Genomic DNA, 18,104 nt, shown 5'->3' with positions numbered 1-18,104 from the left:
CTTTGATTTATGCCATAGCTATAATATATATTGGTTTCCAGGATGTGCTACTGAATATGTATGATTGAATGATATAATGCAGAAACACATTATTCTTTGATTGTTAAAGACATTTGGACAATGTATTGTGTTGTATCTTCTTTGATATCTTGTGAATTTAAGAAAATGTCCGAATTACATCATCTTTTTATTCCTCATCGGCAAGCACTGTTAAACACACCAAAACAATATCATTACCAATAGTAAAAGAAAAATGACACAAAGAACCAATTCTTAACAAAAGGGTTGTGTGTTATAAAAGACTCATCTCTTAAGAAGGGTTGTGTGTTACAAGGTATTACATCATGTTGATTACACCATCTCTGCACTCGAAAATACACCAAAACAATAATGAAACTAATTGTAGAGAAGAAATTGAAAGGAATAATCTATAAATTATCAAAGGCTTTGTGTGTTACAAAAGATCCATTCTATAACAAAATGTGTGTTACAAAAGATCCCTTAATAGAAGGGTTGTGTGTTACAAGGTACATCTTGCAAGAGAAGCTCAGGTTACAAGAGCAACTCAGGTTGGTAGTACTAAGCTTTGGCCTAAACTCTGCCTTGAATGCCCTTGCACATAATCGATGATTCCCTTCTTTTTAGTACATGCTTTCTATTGTGTATGAAGTAGACGTCTTCTGGTAGCATATTGGGTGCCTCATCGTTGATGTCTTTGCAAAGCTCAACCAAAGCACATTCCTCTCTTATGCTTATAATGGTCAATAGAGATGAGGCCTCATCTACAACCTCAATGTCTATAACCTGGTTGGCTTGCAAGCTTGCAGCCTCCTGGTCCATTGGCACAAGCACTCCATTGATATAGTGCTCTTAACAATACCAGAATGATAGTATAAAAGTCTAGGTTGTGATCATGTACTTTGCCACAATCGTATCAAGGACAATGCGACAATGTACATGTCCCACCTAGTTCATGAACCATTGGCTCTGCAGCATCTTTGCCAGTAATTCATTGTCCATTCACATGCAAACTAGAATTGTCTTGGTAACGTTAACATCAATCTCCCAGAATAGTTCCACAAAAATGTTAACAGGCATAGATAGCATGATCTTCACTATTTTTGTTGGAATGGTATCCTGTAAGGATCGTTGCACATATCTGTATATGTTGCTTTGTGTGGACTCTACTCCAAAGCAATCAGGCACTAGCCATGCCAATCTATTCTTGTCTGCATCCAAAGGGAGTGCTTGGAGGTAACCTTTTGTGTGAGACCGGTCTTGAAGTTGGTAAAAATTATCATAAAAGAAGAGGCCTTCATCTTCAAGACTTCCCCCCCCCCCCCCCCCCCAGTCCTTTCCTCATACTGTAACTATCCAACGTGTCCATGAAGCACATGGATGACTCCTAGAATGCACTCAATGGGCTACCACTCCTCATAGGATGAAGGATAAATGTCTGAAGCAATGAAACAATATTCTCACACAAAATACAATAAATGTTTGAAGCAATGATAATAACGATACATAAAAACCAAGAGGGTAGGCTAAACCTACATTTTGGCCTATGAGGTGGAAGACTTCTCATATCCAAGTGCCATTACACAATCAAATGGTGCATGTAGACATGTTACACGACCACTTCCTTCACAGTTGTTTTGCCCTATGGAATTTTAAAGTCCACCACATGTCCCTTCCATGTCCATGAACTGTCCTAGTAACTCTCTTAGCCCAAAAATACCGTGATAAGCATGTGTGACTAAGCATACTACTATGGACTCTTTCATGAATAGTCTTATTCATGCACTCTACAATACCATTTTGGGGTGGGATATAAGGGATGATCAATTGATGCTTAATACCCCTCTCATCACCAAAAAAATCAAATGCCTTAGACATTCACCCTCATTTTTAGATGGTAGGCATTTTAGCGTATGCCCAAACTAGTTCTCAACCATTGCAAAAAAGCACTACAACATAGGTAAAACTTTTGACTTTTGCTTTATCAAATAGGCCTACTAGTCATGGTGCATCATAGTTTTCAAAAATATATGTAAACTTGTGAGCACATTTGGGTGCTCATTTCATCCTCGTACCTTATTAGGTTGCTGTAAATCAAAGGGAAGACTTGTCAATGGTGGTTGATTTATTTACAAAACTATGAGTACTACAATTGTCTACCAAAATGAAGATATTATTCACATGGATGCTAGTAGCCCCTAGTTTAAATGTGTAATCAGGCTCCTAGAACCTATCCATGCATCCATAGAGATAGAAAAAAGTGTAGCAGTATGTGACTTAATCCCACCTAGATCAAAATGTGTATTCCCACCTTAGTCAAAAGGAAAGCTATCTAAAGGGTCATAAAGTTTCTCGATCAAAATCCTTGAAAGGTGCATTCCCACCTAAGTTAAAAGAAAAGCTATTGAAAGGGTCATAAAATTGCTCTTGATCAAAATCCTTTTCGTGATCTTCATTTTCAACATGCACTACAATAGTTGTGTAATGTTCCCATTACCTAGTTTATTTTAATGTGCATATACATTCCAAAGAAAATTGATTCATGTCACACATTTATTTATAAAAAAATACTAGCTCTAATTATGAAACAGACTCATTATGAAGATAATTAATGAGGTATTATATCCAGCTCATGGAAGAAAGACTTGGGAGACCCTCCCAAGACTAGCTGATTAAAACTATGTTTGTAGTATAGAACAACAAAAAAAGAACTAGCCTAGTGGATAGTCACTTGGCAGTTAAGCGCACTTGGGTGATGACACTGTCGAGATGGGTGACCTCTCGGGAAGATTTTCCTACAAACTAGTGGGAGCTTCTTATGCGCAGCCAACGACACCAATGAAGCCTTCGTAGCACGTTGCCAAGTATTACCAAGGTCTATGCCTTGGTCACCGCCTTAGTCGTGAGCCTTGGAGTGCTTGATGGCGCACCATGCGGTGCTCGTCGATAGATTCATGAATTTTTATCTTCACACTAAAAAAATGGATCTCCCTCTCTGGTGTCATCAATGATGTCATCAAAAGTGCTAAAAGAAAGCGTTCTCTCTTTGTCATTGATAGTGTTGTCGAAAAATGCTAAAACAGCAAGCGTCCTCTCTTCTATCCCCCCCCCCCCCCCCTTGCAAAACTATAAATTGAGGGCTTGGGGATGACCAGAAAGAGTGACAAGAGAAATCTTGATGGGACAAGATGTTGATCGGGAAGGAGGAGACTCTATTCCATGAGACGAAGAGACATCATTCCATTCAACCCAAGGAAGGGGATACGCTAAAGGTCTCTCATTCTCTTCTACTCTGATCCACAAAGAGAATAAATTGAAGAACTCTATCCTATTCTATCATACTTCTACTCTCATCAATTCCATCTACTAGAGAGAGTGAAGTATTGCTCTCCATGAGGCAAGAAGAATCATCCATGAGGCCTACATCACTGAATCCCACAATATCTATCATCATCATCATTGAGAGTCTTACACCCTTTCCAACCAATATTACAGTCGTATTCTTCTTCTTCTTCTACGAATCATATTTCTATAATGGCCCTGAAGAAAAAGAATTAAAAAGTAGAAATCGCGAAAGACCCTACTATCGTGGAAGCAACAGTTGGAGTTGCGAGCATGGGAGTCACTAACGGAATCACGGGCGTGGATAATAACCCTTTACCAATTGCAATACCACATGTTTTTCTAAAAAGAGTTCTATCCAAATAAGATAAGTCTCTTGAAAAATACTGAATTAAGGCCAAGAAACTTGGTTACAAGAACTAGAAAGTTAGACCCCAAAATCTAGATATCCCTAGTTAAATTCCAAGGGGAAATTTTCATTATGTGAAACTCAAGTGTCGATTGCTACTAGAATTAAGCATCACTTGAAAGTTGCATGATTGATTGAAGTCATAATTGCTTGTAGACATCAATCTTGTTTGTGATCTTCTAGATTAGATCTTGATTGAATTAAGTATTGGAACTGATAAAAATTGAGGAGCCCTATACCTCCCCCAAGGATAGGTGTTGAATCCCCATACCAAGAGGGGATGTTTTTACCACCGTGGAAGCATGGACCGCCGGCCCTGATGGTGAGACGTCTCCTAACAGGGATCATATTAAGTAGGAGGTGGATAGTGTGCCAAGGGGACTTTGGCTAGTAAATCCCTTTTTGTACCTAAGAACTACTTGGTCCCCTGTATGGCCCAAGTTCTACTTGGGACACCTATAGGTGGATTTGATCTTGGTGACGTGTAGATACGCCGGATGAGGCAATACATGAAATTTTAAATTCTCTCTTGTAAGGACGGAAGAACACACACTATGAAATATAATCAATGAAATTCTTCTATTATGATTGTATGTCCGTAAGTTACGTAAATGAACAACTGTGCATAAAAGGATTTTAATTAATGAAGCTGTTTTTATATGTTTCATGTAATGTGGTAGGTAATTAGATGACTAAGAACTTCCATAGAGAGAAGCAAGTGGATGGATTCCCAACGAATCCAGTCCTATGGCAAGGTGGTCTCAGTTAGTCAAGAGGTTTTCCCAAAAACAAACACTAGGAAGAAACTCTAGGAAGGGCCGATTCGCTGAGTGACTTAGGGTTTGGTCTCAAAATCCGAACTGTAAATTATCTTAGGGGAAAGGTACAACAGCTGTGCCAGAGCACTGCGAGGGATTTCATAAATCCTTAATCTGCTACTAGAAAAAAGTGTTGTACTCCATGAACCAAGGGTAATGGCAGTCACTCCTTCTAGACAAGAAGCCTCTCAAAGGACACCTCTAGATGGGAGTTAGTTGTTGGCAGGTGACTATTAGGTCAATTAGGAACCTTCAAGTTGGTCCTCCATGGGTAACGGTAGGATGCTTCCCTTGCAGGGTAGACCTAGGGTTAACTGGCCGGATAAAATCCAACCATTCTGATTAGAGTACGGATAGCAACGACTAGAAGGTAAACTCTGGGAAACTACTAAAACATTATTCGTCAAGAAATCAAGGTGGGTGCATTACAAGTTGGATCCTCAACTTCTTCTTCCACATCCTCAAGAACAATCATATTAACTCTTTTCCTTTGCATCCTTGTAGGCATACAATAGTTGGATCCTCAACTTGTTCTTCCACATACTTCTTAAGAACCATCATGTTCTGACTCTTTGCCTTTATATTCATGTAGGTGCACTTTGAAGCATAGACAACTAAATACTTTTTTTCACATTTAAAGTAGTCCTTTTTCTTTCCTCTCTAAAGATGTCCATCGGAATGAATTTATGTCCATCATTGGCTGAACTATTTATTAGGCATATTATCTCCTTACTTACTCTCAATTTTAGGGCTGATTGTTGCCTTAAAATTGTATTGTTGTCTTGTTATATTGAAGGGAAAATATATAGGAACTTTAGGCTGCTAAATGACATGCTAGAACTAATAAAGTTATTCCCAAAAGTGATCATATTTATTTGCAAACTTAGGCTATCTAAATAATAGATGAGTATTAACATCATTTCTATATTTTTAAGCATACCACTCAATAAATTCTATTACCTGGAAGACTTACTTGGTTTGGTTTCTAGGAAATAACATTTGCTAAGAGGCTAGCCATAAAATCATAGATGCACTTATGTAACTTGGCATTGTCAATCATGTTCTACACATGCATTGTGAGGTTCAAAAAATAAATTAGTATACTCTTACTGTCATGCTTCTTTGTTCAATAGGTACCACAATTTTAATTAGCTTCTCCTTTTCAACTAGAGATACAAATACCTAGACTGAGCCTTACTTAAAAGTCTTCCCAAACATGAATCTGCTAGTTCTCTCACTTCATATGTCTCCACCACATATGTACAAACACCTCTAGATGGAGTACCAAAATGAACCTTTGGATGATCTAGCCTAGGGTAAATGTCAAACTCAAGTTTGGATGCCAATCCTCTAGATTAGATGGGAAAGATGAGTGCCCATTGGGTCAATACAATCTTATCACACAGAGAGCTCTTTCAACAAAATCTCGTTGCACATTCAAAGTTTGAGGATAATGGTCCAAATAACTTTCATTTGGGAGTGAGTTATTAGAGAAACTCCTTTGATAAGCTATTTGAAATGTCCTTGCAATTGGTTGTACCCTTATTCCTTGATGAGCTACTTGAAACGTCCTTGCAATTGGTCGTACCCTTATTCCTTGATGATTTATTGCATGGATATTGTTGGTCCTCATACTCCATGACCATTCATAATGGTTCAAATCCCTCATGGAAGAGTCAATGGTATCGCCGTCCAATCTCATAGTACACAATGCAAGGGTATACATTGTGCTGCTTTGTCTCTACCTCCATTCTATGTAGTTAGCAAATGATATCCTTTGGTGCAATACCTTCACATCTCTCGGTCTTAGTTTGTAGTTGGTGTGGTGAAGTGTGGATCTAACCAATGCATCTAAGGTTGGTTACACACCAAATGACATATGCCCATTTTGTAAGCTTTAACTAGTCAAAATACTCATTTAAGCATTGGATGTCCATTTAAAGAAATGCCCTAACACAAAAACATAAATGAAAAACGTACAACAAAGCACAGACTGATAAAAGAACACAATAATGGACTCCTATTTCTATAGAATGGTTTACAATTTTCTAATTACTATTAGGAATCCTTTTGTCCAATTACTTTAGCTAAGATTTCAAATTTGAAGCCAAAATGACGATCTTTGTTTATTTTGTCCCTAATCTCTTTATAAGCCATTTGCACTACCAACGATTATGAGATTTGAGCCATAGACTTGTCCAAAGAGTCCTTTGTGAATTGGGCCATGTGATCAATATCCTCTTTGGTTTGTGCACTCGAATGAGCCATTTGTTCCACCTTTTGATCAATCTTGACACTTGCAACTAGGCATCTGATAGAATGTCATGTCTCATGATTTCACAAGGCAACTTTCAGTACATTATATATTCCATACTCTTAAGACTCCTCAGTATATTTCTCTTTAGGTGTTGAGCCATAGAATCTCTAGACTCTTTGATTTGTTGTCAAACATCATCATTAGCCTTATTGTTGCCCTTGTTTCCTACCATTTTTGAGTGCTATCTAATCAGACCCATTGTCACAAAGATAGCTATATCTTTTAATCTTTATGTAACTGATATACTTTTTTATCTTCTCCAGATGAGCTATCACACATGTAGTTATAATTAGATCAAAATACATTGGCAATATTTTTTAATGGCTATTCAAAATAGTAACAATCTATAATAGCCTTGTTTTAGAGAGAAAACACATGTAGGCCCTATGTAAGATGTCTAAATCCTATAGTAATCAATGTAGGATTTTCATGTGTAGAAAGCAACTCTATATGACCTACAACCAACTTGTATGAATATGAAAATACCCTAAAAACTGCAATGGTTGGAAAATACCTAGGGAAGGCCTAGAATGCCCTGTTTCTCTTGTATCCACTTGTAACTTGTTATCTCAAGGCTAGGCTATGATACCCTGTAAACTATTTGCACTTATCAACAAATACCTTGTTTTGGGGGGTCACTCATGAATATATGTATGTATCACATGATTTTAAAATAAGGGGTTATAGATTTAATTAAAAAAGGGTTGTATTTTATTTAATAAAAATTCATAGATAAGATGTTTATAAATAGACCTCGAACACACGTGTTATCAGAGAGATATAGAGTTAACGGAATAGATAACCTCTCAATTGAGTCGAAGCTTGATGAATCAAGAATAATCAACCTTCATTCATATGCATGTAAGATAGCTCTCCAAATGCTCTAATAGCTCCAATCTTAAGCAACAGAAAAATTCCAATACTTGAAGACAAATAAAACTTCAAGATTAAAGAGCCTTGATCAATATGGACTACTTTTACGGGACTTTTATTAATGAAGAATTCAACCTTGAGATGAAGATTCCCCAAATATTTCCCCATAATGGCTTCTTGATGTCAATGAGCTTCAATGGTTGCAATCTTGTTTCAATGTCTTGGTAGAAGCACTATAGAGGAGTAGAAAAATATGTCAAAGGATTGGAAAGAAATCTCACAACCAAGGAGAGAAGCTTGATGCTAGATGCCATAAGAAGCTCCAAATCAAGTATTAGATGCTATAGATCAGGGACATGACCTGTGGATCAAACACAAAACACATTGTATTTCTTGGGGTGCTTCTAGAGGTCAATGGCAATCAATAGAAATCATGGTTGAAATGTTGAGCTTCAAATCAAGGTTAGAAGGCTGGTTTGAAGGTTGAAAGAGAGATGCTTGAGCGAGAGAGAAGCTCCAAGAATCCATGGAAGCTTGGAAGAATAGCTTGAAAGGAAAGAAGATGGGAAATCCTATAATAAGGCATATCTCCATCATTTGGAGAACCACTAGTAACTGAATAGATCCTTGGAAGATTTATACATGCTATGGCTGGGCAACCATGGACTCATCTAACTTAAAAATAGGAAAGATATGGTTGAAACATTACTAGAATGGGACTAAAGAACTATGCTCTAATACCACATTTTAGGAAGGGGAAGAGGATATTGTGAAGAGTGCAAAAGAGAGAGAGGAGGAGAGAAATATTAGAGGAGAGAGAAAGACTAGAATGAGAGAGGAGAGAGAAGCCATGAAACTGTAAGAAAGAGAGATGATGAGATTATTTTAATCATTTATGAATAATGAAAAAAATACAAGTCTATTATATCTTATACCTAGTTAGTGTGACTTATTTTTTCCAAATATTGAATCTTTTTCCAATCCTTTACAAGGGACACATTAAAAAATGACACATATATACGTACATCATACACATCGTTAATTAAACATGCTTATGGAATTGAGACACGTGGATATATCTCCCACATAAGTGACTTTATATGAATGCTAAACTACATGAACAAATCCAATATTAAAAGAAAAATGAAGATGATTCAAAATTATTACATCCCTTCATGATGAAGATTTTTTTGTGTGAAACAACAAAAATTGTCGTGCACTTGTTGTTGTGCCTCACAATGATCAAGTTACATCACTTTCCCTTTCTTAGTACACTTCCATTTTATCCTTTTCTTAGTTGAACACCACCTTTCTCCATACGTCCATTCATAAATCTATTTGATCTACTTTGGAGTGCATAACTGCATTTCCCCATATGGATCCATTTCTAAGAGCACGTAACCATCTTTCTCAAAATGTCCATCCTTACATAATTTTCGATATGAGAAGAATGCAATGGTTTTGGTGAATATATAACATGGTGTATTATACCAAAATAATTAATATATGAGAAGAATGTGATGTTTTGAGATCACTATATAACATGGGAAACATATAAAACTATGAACAATACTATATTATCAAATCTAGATTGAATAATGGTGAGTTTTTAGGTCATCATATAATATGCAGAGCACAAAAACTATGGGTGACTCAATAAAAAATTTATGACTTAATAAAAATCAACATGGCAATTCAAGGAGTATGGCATTAGCTCTAGGTTTGGGAACTATAGAATATGGGAAAGATACAAAACTATGAACAATGTTAAAGTAAATGCTAGATGGGATAATGGTGTGCTTTTAGGTCACAATATAATATATGCAACACACAACCATAGGTGACTTAAGGCAAATCATATGCGAGCAAATGGAAGCTTGGCTTGATAGTTCAAGTAGAAATGAGGATGCACGTTAATCCTAAGGTAACGGTTTCATTCTCATGGGAAGGAACCTTGAGAGAAGAAAGAAGCCAACTTTTGGGAAAAGGACAATGTTGTAAAAGGGGCATTTACCCATTGATCAATCACTAACTATTTGTTGAGGTTACTATACTAGTTGTTTTAAGTTGGTTTTAAGGGCGACAAGAAGTCAATGTCACTAAGTTGTTTTAAGTTGGATTTAAGGGTTTGTGACACAAAGAAGTCACAATCTTAAGTTTTAAGATGCACCTTGGGAGAACATAGAATGGAATGTTATAAACTCGCCTTTTGTGCTTTTGGCTAGTGACTCTTATTAGTTGAAGGGTATTAATAAGTCCTTTGGACCTTTTGTGCATTTGGCTAGTGACTCCAATTATTGGTTATTAAGGGTATTAATAAGTCCTTGAGAACTGAAGGTATTAAGGAGTCCTTAAGAACATGTCAAAATAAATGTTCACAAAAATTGGAGGTTTAATATTGAGTAAATCATTAAATCTTTAGAAAATAAATTCTCCAAGATAGGGTAGTTTTACTTTTAACTTATTCTAGCTATAATATGACCTTATTTTTAACTTTTAGGGTCATTTTAGCTATGATGCCTTGAAAATGTATCATTAATGAAATGTTAAAATATACAAATTCATTTAATGAATTTGTTTTTGAAGGGTACAATTGCCAAAAATAATAGTCAAAAACGATAAAAGAAGGTATAATTACCAACAATAATAGTCAAAAATGATAATAAGACAAGTTTTTAATTATCATAAGAAATAAATGATAAGTGGTAAAAGCAAAACAAAATTACTAAGAGTTAAATTGATTAAAATTTCTCAAAAGGGTTACCTAAGGGTGCATGTAGAGATGGATCGCAAAAGAAGGTGATTTGAAAAGGTGCATATATAAATGGATCATTGATACTTCAATTCACTAAACATGCTTACAAAGTTGCCAACACTTGTACAAAAGAAGGTGATTTGAAAAGGTGCATATATAAATGTATCATTGATACTTCAATTCACTAAACATGCTTACAAAGTTGCCAACACTTGTGTACATAAAGATGAATTTTAAAAAAATCATGCGTGTGCACACACGCATGCACACAATATACATAGCACATAATATACAATTAAGTAAAAATACGATTTACAAGACACAAGCACATCAACAATAAGGGTTTTCTAAAAACAAGGATTCACGTTATGTGTGCACACAAAGGGTCTTTGATTCACACCAAATGTGTGCACACAATTATGATACGCATTCGATTGAACATGCTTATGGAGTTAATAGAAAATTTATTATTTCTATACATGTATATCATGCATATCATGGAGCAAGGGATATAGAAAAAAGATGATTTCTATGCATAGAGAAAAATGATGATTTTCATACATATAATTGTAAGCATACAAACTAAAGAAAAAGAATTTTTTCTAGAATCATTAAATCCCTTTATGATCTTTTTATCCCAAGTCGAGTGTGTCGCTCAACAATGGCCTTGTGCTTGATGTTGTGCCTCCCAATGGTTGAATTACATCCCTTTCCCTTTACACGTCCATTTGATCCATTTTTTAGTGGACCGTCACATTTCAAAATATGTTCATCCATAGATCCATTTAATCTACTTCTGAGTGCATAACCACCTTTTTCCTTTGATCTACTTCTGAGTGTGTAATCGCGTTTCTCAATATGTCTATCCTTACATCCATTTGATCCTTTTTTGAGAGCATCATCACCTTCATCCATACATCTATCTTTATATCCATTTGGTCGATGTTTGGGGACAAATCCATTTGATCCATTTTTTTGTGCATTATATCCATCGGATCCGCACCAAAGTACCTTTAATTGATGACCAAAAAACATGTACAATATTTTCAATTAGTAGATGTCTAGACATCAATGAAAGTACCAATTTTAAATGTTGATGTAATCAATTAACAATCCTCTAGGTGTTAGTGGTTGGCTAATAACTATATTTCTAAGCAATGATATTCTTTATGGCCAATTCCCTTCAATGCAAAAAAGAATTCGGGGTAAGAGGAGTCCTTAACAATGCACATGCATGTGCACACATGCACATGTGGATGTGCATACATCCAGAGATTACAATTGTGATTTGAATCACCACAAAAGTACCCCTCGCTTACAATCGTGATTTGAATCACAGAGTACCCTGCGATATGCACCATGCAAGTGCATGCACACACGCACATGATAATTTAAGAGGACCCCTCAATATGCCCCATGCATTGACACATTGCACACATAATGTAAACTACATTATAGCTTGATTCCTAAAGTGCTATATCCCCATTTTGAGCATGCAAGTGCATGCACACATGCACATGATAATTTAAGAGGACCCCTCAATATACCCCATGCATGCATGGGCATGGACACATTGCACACAATGTAAACTACATTATAGCTTGATCCCTAAAGTGCTATATCCCCATTTTGAGCTTGTCACTCATTAGTCAAATACCAATGCTACTTTGTCAATTTGTAGGGTTACTAAAAAACATGACATCTACACCATGTTTATTTTTTGGCATTTATATGAATCGCCTCACCCCTCTATTGAAATAGGTTACACCACCTCATGTGCCTCATGGCTATATAATTGTAAGACATACCAAAATAAAACATGTGCCTCATGTCTATATAATTGTAAGACATACCAAGATAAACATACTATCCATAAATTTTTTATTATTACAAGTGACATCTACACCATGTTCAAAATAAACATACTATCAATAAATTTCTTATTATTACAAGTGACATTTATAGCACGTTACAAGTGACATCTACACCATGTTTATTTTATAAACATACTATCCATGAATTTCTTATTATTACAAGTGACATCTACAGCATGTTACAAGTGACATCTACAACATGTTGAGGATTTCTCAATAAGCATAGTCTATATATTGTAAGAAGAGAAATATACCAAAAACATACTATCCATAAATTTTTTATTACAGTGACATCTACACTAATAAGCATATCCGATACTAACATAATGATATAAGAGGTTATCCATGACTTGTTCATGAATACAAGATAAGTATACAACGTTATGAGGAAGATGAAAATCAAATAATAAGAAGGTGAAACTCAAATAATAGGCATATTGTTATTATAATAGAGACTGAGATTTGTTATAAATACCCTTCATCTAGGTGAAACTCAAATAATAGGCACATGACAAATTGAAATATTTTCATATTAAACCTAGCTTATCTACTATTACATTGCATAAAATATATAAGAAAACAATGGCTTACCCACTAGTATAGGCTACATAAATTTGGAAGACATTGGTGCTATATTGTTTAACATAGATAATATAGACTACATCATTAGTGCTCTAGCCTCGATAATAGAGACTAAAGACCCAATTGGTCATTACCCAACAATAAGGGCACATGCCTTTTAGGATACTATCCCAAAAGTAATCACTCTTATGAAGGAAAATACTCCCACCTTATGAACCTAGAGATGGAGAGGTGTTCAATTGGTGTACACTATTAACATTACGAAAGAAAACTCCCATCTTATGAATCTTGAGATGGAGAGGGGAGATCGAGAGGGGTTCAATTGGCACACACTATCAGAAAACACTCATTTAATAAACGTAGGGACCAAAGGGTGTTCAATCTACTCATTTAATAAACGTAGGGACCAAGGGGTATTCAACCTATGTACTATAGCACATTCACTCCCACCTTATGAATGTAGGGATGGAGAGGTGTTAACTCAGGGGGGTCACTCATGAATATATGTATATATAACGTGAGTTCAAAATAAGGGGTTTTTAAAACACCAATTTTTATACATTTTTTACCTAAAAAGGCTGTCATATAAAGGGGTTACTTATAGATTGAATAAAAAAGGGTTATGTTTTATTCAAGAAAAATTCACAAATTAGGATATTTATAAATAGGCCATGAACGCACATTATATAGAGAATATGTATATAATAAACCCCCAAGGTGTTCAATTACTGTACCTCTAAAAGAAAACTCATTATCTCAAGAAAACCCATGTAGGGATTGACGAGTTCAATCAATGCAAAGAATGTAGTGTTTCATTATATGACATGTACTATGTACCAAATTGACTAGTTATATGAGAAGAATGAGAAGTTGACATCATTATATGACATGGGAAACATATAAAACTATAAACAATGTTGTAATGTCAACTCTAGATGGGATCATGGTATACTTTTAGGTCAACATACAAAACTATGAACAATGTTGTAATGTCAACTTTAGATGGGATCATGGTATGCTTTTAGGTCAATATATAATATACAAAGCACACAACTACGGGTGAAAACAACAAATTATATATGAATAGTTTATTAGTGGTTGTGAAGAACATAGAACATACCAGGGAAGAAGCATGCATTAGTGGTTGTAATTATATACGAATTGTTTGTTAGTGGTTGTGGGCACCATAGAACTTACTAGGTATGGGCACCATAGAAATGGTTCATACTTTCTCATCAAAAGTTATTTGGTAAAGCCATACTCAAGAAGCTTGATAGTTCAAGCAAAGATGAGGATGCATGTTAATCCTAATGTAAGGTTCCTATCTCGTAGGTTCCATCCTCACGAGATTGGAACCTTGGAAATAAGTGGTGAGTGCCTTATCTCGTAGGTTCCATCCTCATGAGATTGGAACCTTGGAAATAAGTGGTGAGTGCCTACATGTTGAAGTTGTTTCAAGAGTTTGGGAGGAAGTCAGAATGCAAGTCTTACATTGGGAGAGACATTGGGTGACTGGTCACTCAACAAATTGTTGGGTTGTTCAAGGGTATTAGGAAGTCCTTGAGAATTAAGTCCAAATCAATGTGTTCATGAAAATTGGAGACTTAATGCAAAGTAATTTGTCTAGTTGTGATAAGAAAAAGCAAGACATGTTTCAAAATCTTTTTAAAGACATGTTTCAAAATCTTTTTAAAGTCTAATGGAATGATAAAACTTTCAAAAATTCTAATGTTGTATGTAAAAGAAATTAAATATTGCCACACATAAGAGGGAGTCAATTAATGAACCTGTTCTTCAAGTAGGAAAGTCAAAATTACCCACAACAAGTAGCAAAAGGATGAGAAGATGTGTATAATTACTGCTAATGAAGCGAGGTTATAATTATCCTAAGAAATAAACGAAACTAGTAAATGCATAACAAATTTTAGAAGAATTAGTTTGAAGAAAAGGGGTAATGGAATGATAAAAGACTTAAATATATTAGGAGATTATGACGCATGCTTGGCATACCTCATGCATTTGAGAGCTTTGGAGAGTACGCTTGTTGACTGTTGGCAAGAAGCTTTGCAGGTCCCCAGGAATCTCTATGACGACGTCCCTCTTGGTACCCAAGATATGGTCATACTGCAGCATGTGCCGGAGGTCGATGGTCGTGCAGGGATGATCGGAGTGAGCCGCTGCAGCCTCAGCCGGCTGCTCCCTCGACGTCGTACGCTCACCGCAGAGTCCGAGAATGAAGCGCGCCATGGCCGGCCGGTACTGTCTCAGCTCATTGTTGGAGTCACGATAATGGACAACTACCCCAGATTTCCCCGATCCAGAGCTCTCATCATTCTGGAGTTCCACATGACACATTAGACGGCATGATTACACATAAAGTTAGAGGGAAGCATTCCATGGCAGGCTTCAATCAAATATATGGCTTGCCCGGACTATTCAAGCCAAGCCGACCTGATCAGAAAGCCTCAAGTTTGAGCTGCCGCCGACTGCGTGCTGGGTGCCCCCCGGCTGCACGATCTTGATTTCTCGCTGGTACAAAGAGGAGACATTGACTTGTTTCATCGCGCGCAAGTCCGCACGGTAGCGGGCACCGTAAGGATAAGCTAGAGAGCTGAACACGCCGATGTCCACCGAGGCGTCGCCTGAGACGAAGGCATCGAGGATGATGCGCGAGGTCCGGATGTCGTACTGCCTCCATTGCGAGTCGTCGCGCCACCACACCCCTGGCTGGATAGGATCACTGCATTGGGCTGTGATGCACATGGCGTGGATTCAACACGAGAACGAATTCCCAGACCGTGCTCTTGATGGCGAGAGGTATACAGACAGCAGCCCTGCGCCTTCTATCTAATCCTTGGTGCTGCAACATGCAATATGTAGTATGATCTTAACCCTTAGACACATGCATGCATGTAGAAAGTTGCCTAACAGGAAGCCTTGCTGAAAAGGAAACACAGACGCGTGGCCATATTAGGGCCCGGCCTTATATCACCATCCTCTCGAAACTTGAGACGGTGAAAGTAACCCCCAATAGTTTTGTAGAAGGTTAAACGGAGGAATTTTGTATGTCAAATCCTTTGTGGAGAGGTAGACGCATAGAGGCATGTCCTTCGTTAACAAGTCACACTTGAGGTGTGATGGACCCAAGGAATCACTCGTACAAACTTGAAGTCGGTTCCAACACATTGTGGTGCATGTTTATATGGAAGTGACACATAATTGGTTTCAAGTGTTGGATCCAAGACACTGTGGTGGAGGATGATACATTGATATGGTAGAGATGCATAATTGGTCTATGTGATTGGTCTTTGCAATAGGATAAATTGGCATCTCTAGGATCAGTTTATTGAGAATGTGGGTCCACTTGTATGCACTGTAAATTCCATGTATAAACAATATTCAAGATGGCAACTTTCAAGTAGTATAGTAAACAATTGACTCACGTAGCAAGTGGCATTCTAGTGGCACAACTTACCAACACAGCTCCTTATTTATTCTAGGTAGATGGCCTTGAACCTTTCAAAGGTGTGTCAAAAGGAGATAAACAATCTCCCTTCTAGCCTCTACCTACATATGGGATATCCTCGCAAAAAAACCCATTGCATTTCCTCAAATTATTGGATATTCATGCTAATTAGTTCATGATGTTAAAGGAAATGGGGTTGAAAAATACAAGATGATAACATGAGTTTTCTTCCCTAGGTACCTTTATAGAAGTGTGAGAAATGCTCTACACATGCAACCTTAAACTATTTTCAAGAGAGTGTTTGATTTAATATGTAGATATAATACATCTTACACTTAACCCTTCTTAGATCTGTTTTGAGGTGGCCAATATCTTACACCATACACCTCAAACTAATTTTAAAAGAGATGGTTTGATTTAATGCATAACATATTGAACTCTTACCTGGAAACGTAAGGCTTGGTTTGGATAGCAATATTGTAAATTCATTTGGAATAAAAAGCACCTCTTATAGTGCATGGCGAGTGGTATTGGTGAACTATAATATCTCACCCTTCATGGCAATAAAGGCATGTTATGTTCTCTCTTCTGATTTCAAAGAAGCATAAAGTTAAGAATATGGATGTGTATTTGAAGCCCTTGAATGAGGAGTTGTAGTTTGGAGAGGTGTTGAGATGCATGTCATATATTGGTCTCCATCATTACATGACTATACATTGAAAGTCATGTTGATGATAGTGGATAATGCATGATTTCCTAGGATGTTGCAAGTATTCAAGTATGATGCTCAAAAAGAAATTTGTGTATAAGTATTTTAGCATGAGTTTGTGGTAATAAGAATTTCTATGTACCTATGATTTAGGTCTCTCTACTTCAGATTACCATGCATGTCCAATTTGTGGTCTATAACTAGCTCGGGAGTTTACTTTTTGTAAATCCTTATTATCATGTATGTTCAATACTGCTTAATTTACCCCTTTATATGTAAATTGATTAAGAATAAAATACATCATTTTTCTATCCAACTTGTGAATATCCCTTATATTAAATCCACATGATAGACTTATGTATTTATGAGCAACCCCCTTAGGATCACTAGTGTCTTCACATTTGACTAGTTTGAACAAGGTTACTTATGAGAACCATCATAGGTTTCTCCTTCTTGATCATCCTAAATGTGAGAGATCTTTCATCACAATTACAGTCCATTGAAGACTTGGTCAAAGGGAAGGGGACGTTTATAGGAAATAATATTCTAAGAAACTAGGAAGAGACATTATTTTAGTGTTGTTTATTAAATAATACCATTCACACTAGCATAGGTACATAATGTGTTGAGACTTGTAATTTCTCACCATTTATTAATCTACAATTACAATCTCTTCATCTTACCTTCTTCTCTCAGCTTTCATAACTTCTCTCACCTCTTTCATGTCTTTCTAGTGCCTCTCTCCTCATTTCTCTCTCCTCATTTCTCTCTCTTCTACATTCTTCTCTCTCATCCCTAAGCTCCTTCATCACAAATAATATCAAAGATTAGGCTCTTAATCCATTTGATTTTCATATTTTTCATATCCTTTTCTCCTATTTTCATATTTGAAAATCCAACACAATAGGTACAACGACACAGGGCAAGTACTTGTAGGCTAT

At 36.5% G+C, this 18,104-nt stretch overlaps 1 protein-coding gene across 1 annotated transcript; it reads right to left on the bottom strand.

The window, feature by feature from the left end:
* Positions 1 to 11,074: 11,074 nt before the first annotated feature.
* LOC148035682 (uncharacterized) lies at positions 11,075 to 15,821 on the bottom strand. The gene is made up of 3 exons (XM_087678990.1): positions 15,440 to 15,821; positions 14,999 to 15,322; positions 11,075 to 11,543 (listed from the first exon to the last, which is right to left on the bottom strand). The coding sequence occupies exons 1-3, from the start codon at positions 15,749 to 15,751 to the stop codon at positions 11,154 to 11,156; spliced, it is 1,026 nt and encodes a 341-aa protein (XP_087535116.1). The 5' UTR covers positions 15,752 to 15,821; the 3' UTR covers positions 11,075 to 11,153.
* Positions 15,822 to 18,104: the final 2,283 nt, after the last annotated feature.

This window comes from Lygodium microphyllum, chromosome 5, assembly GCF_053477565.2.
Source record: "Lygodium microphyllum isolate KBCC chromosome 5, Lygodium_microphyllum_v1.1.10, whole genome shotgun sequence".
Lineage (NCBI taxonomy): Eukaryota > Viridiplantae > Streptophyta > Polypodiopsida > Schizaeales > Lygodiaceae > Lygodium > Lygodium microphyllum.
Note: the sequence above shows the minus strand (reverse complement) of the source record. Positions and strands in the feature narration are given on the sequence as shown.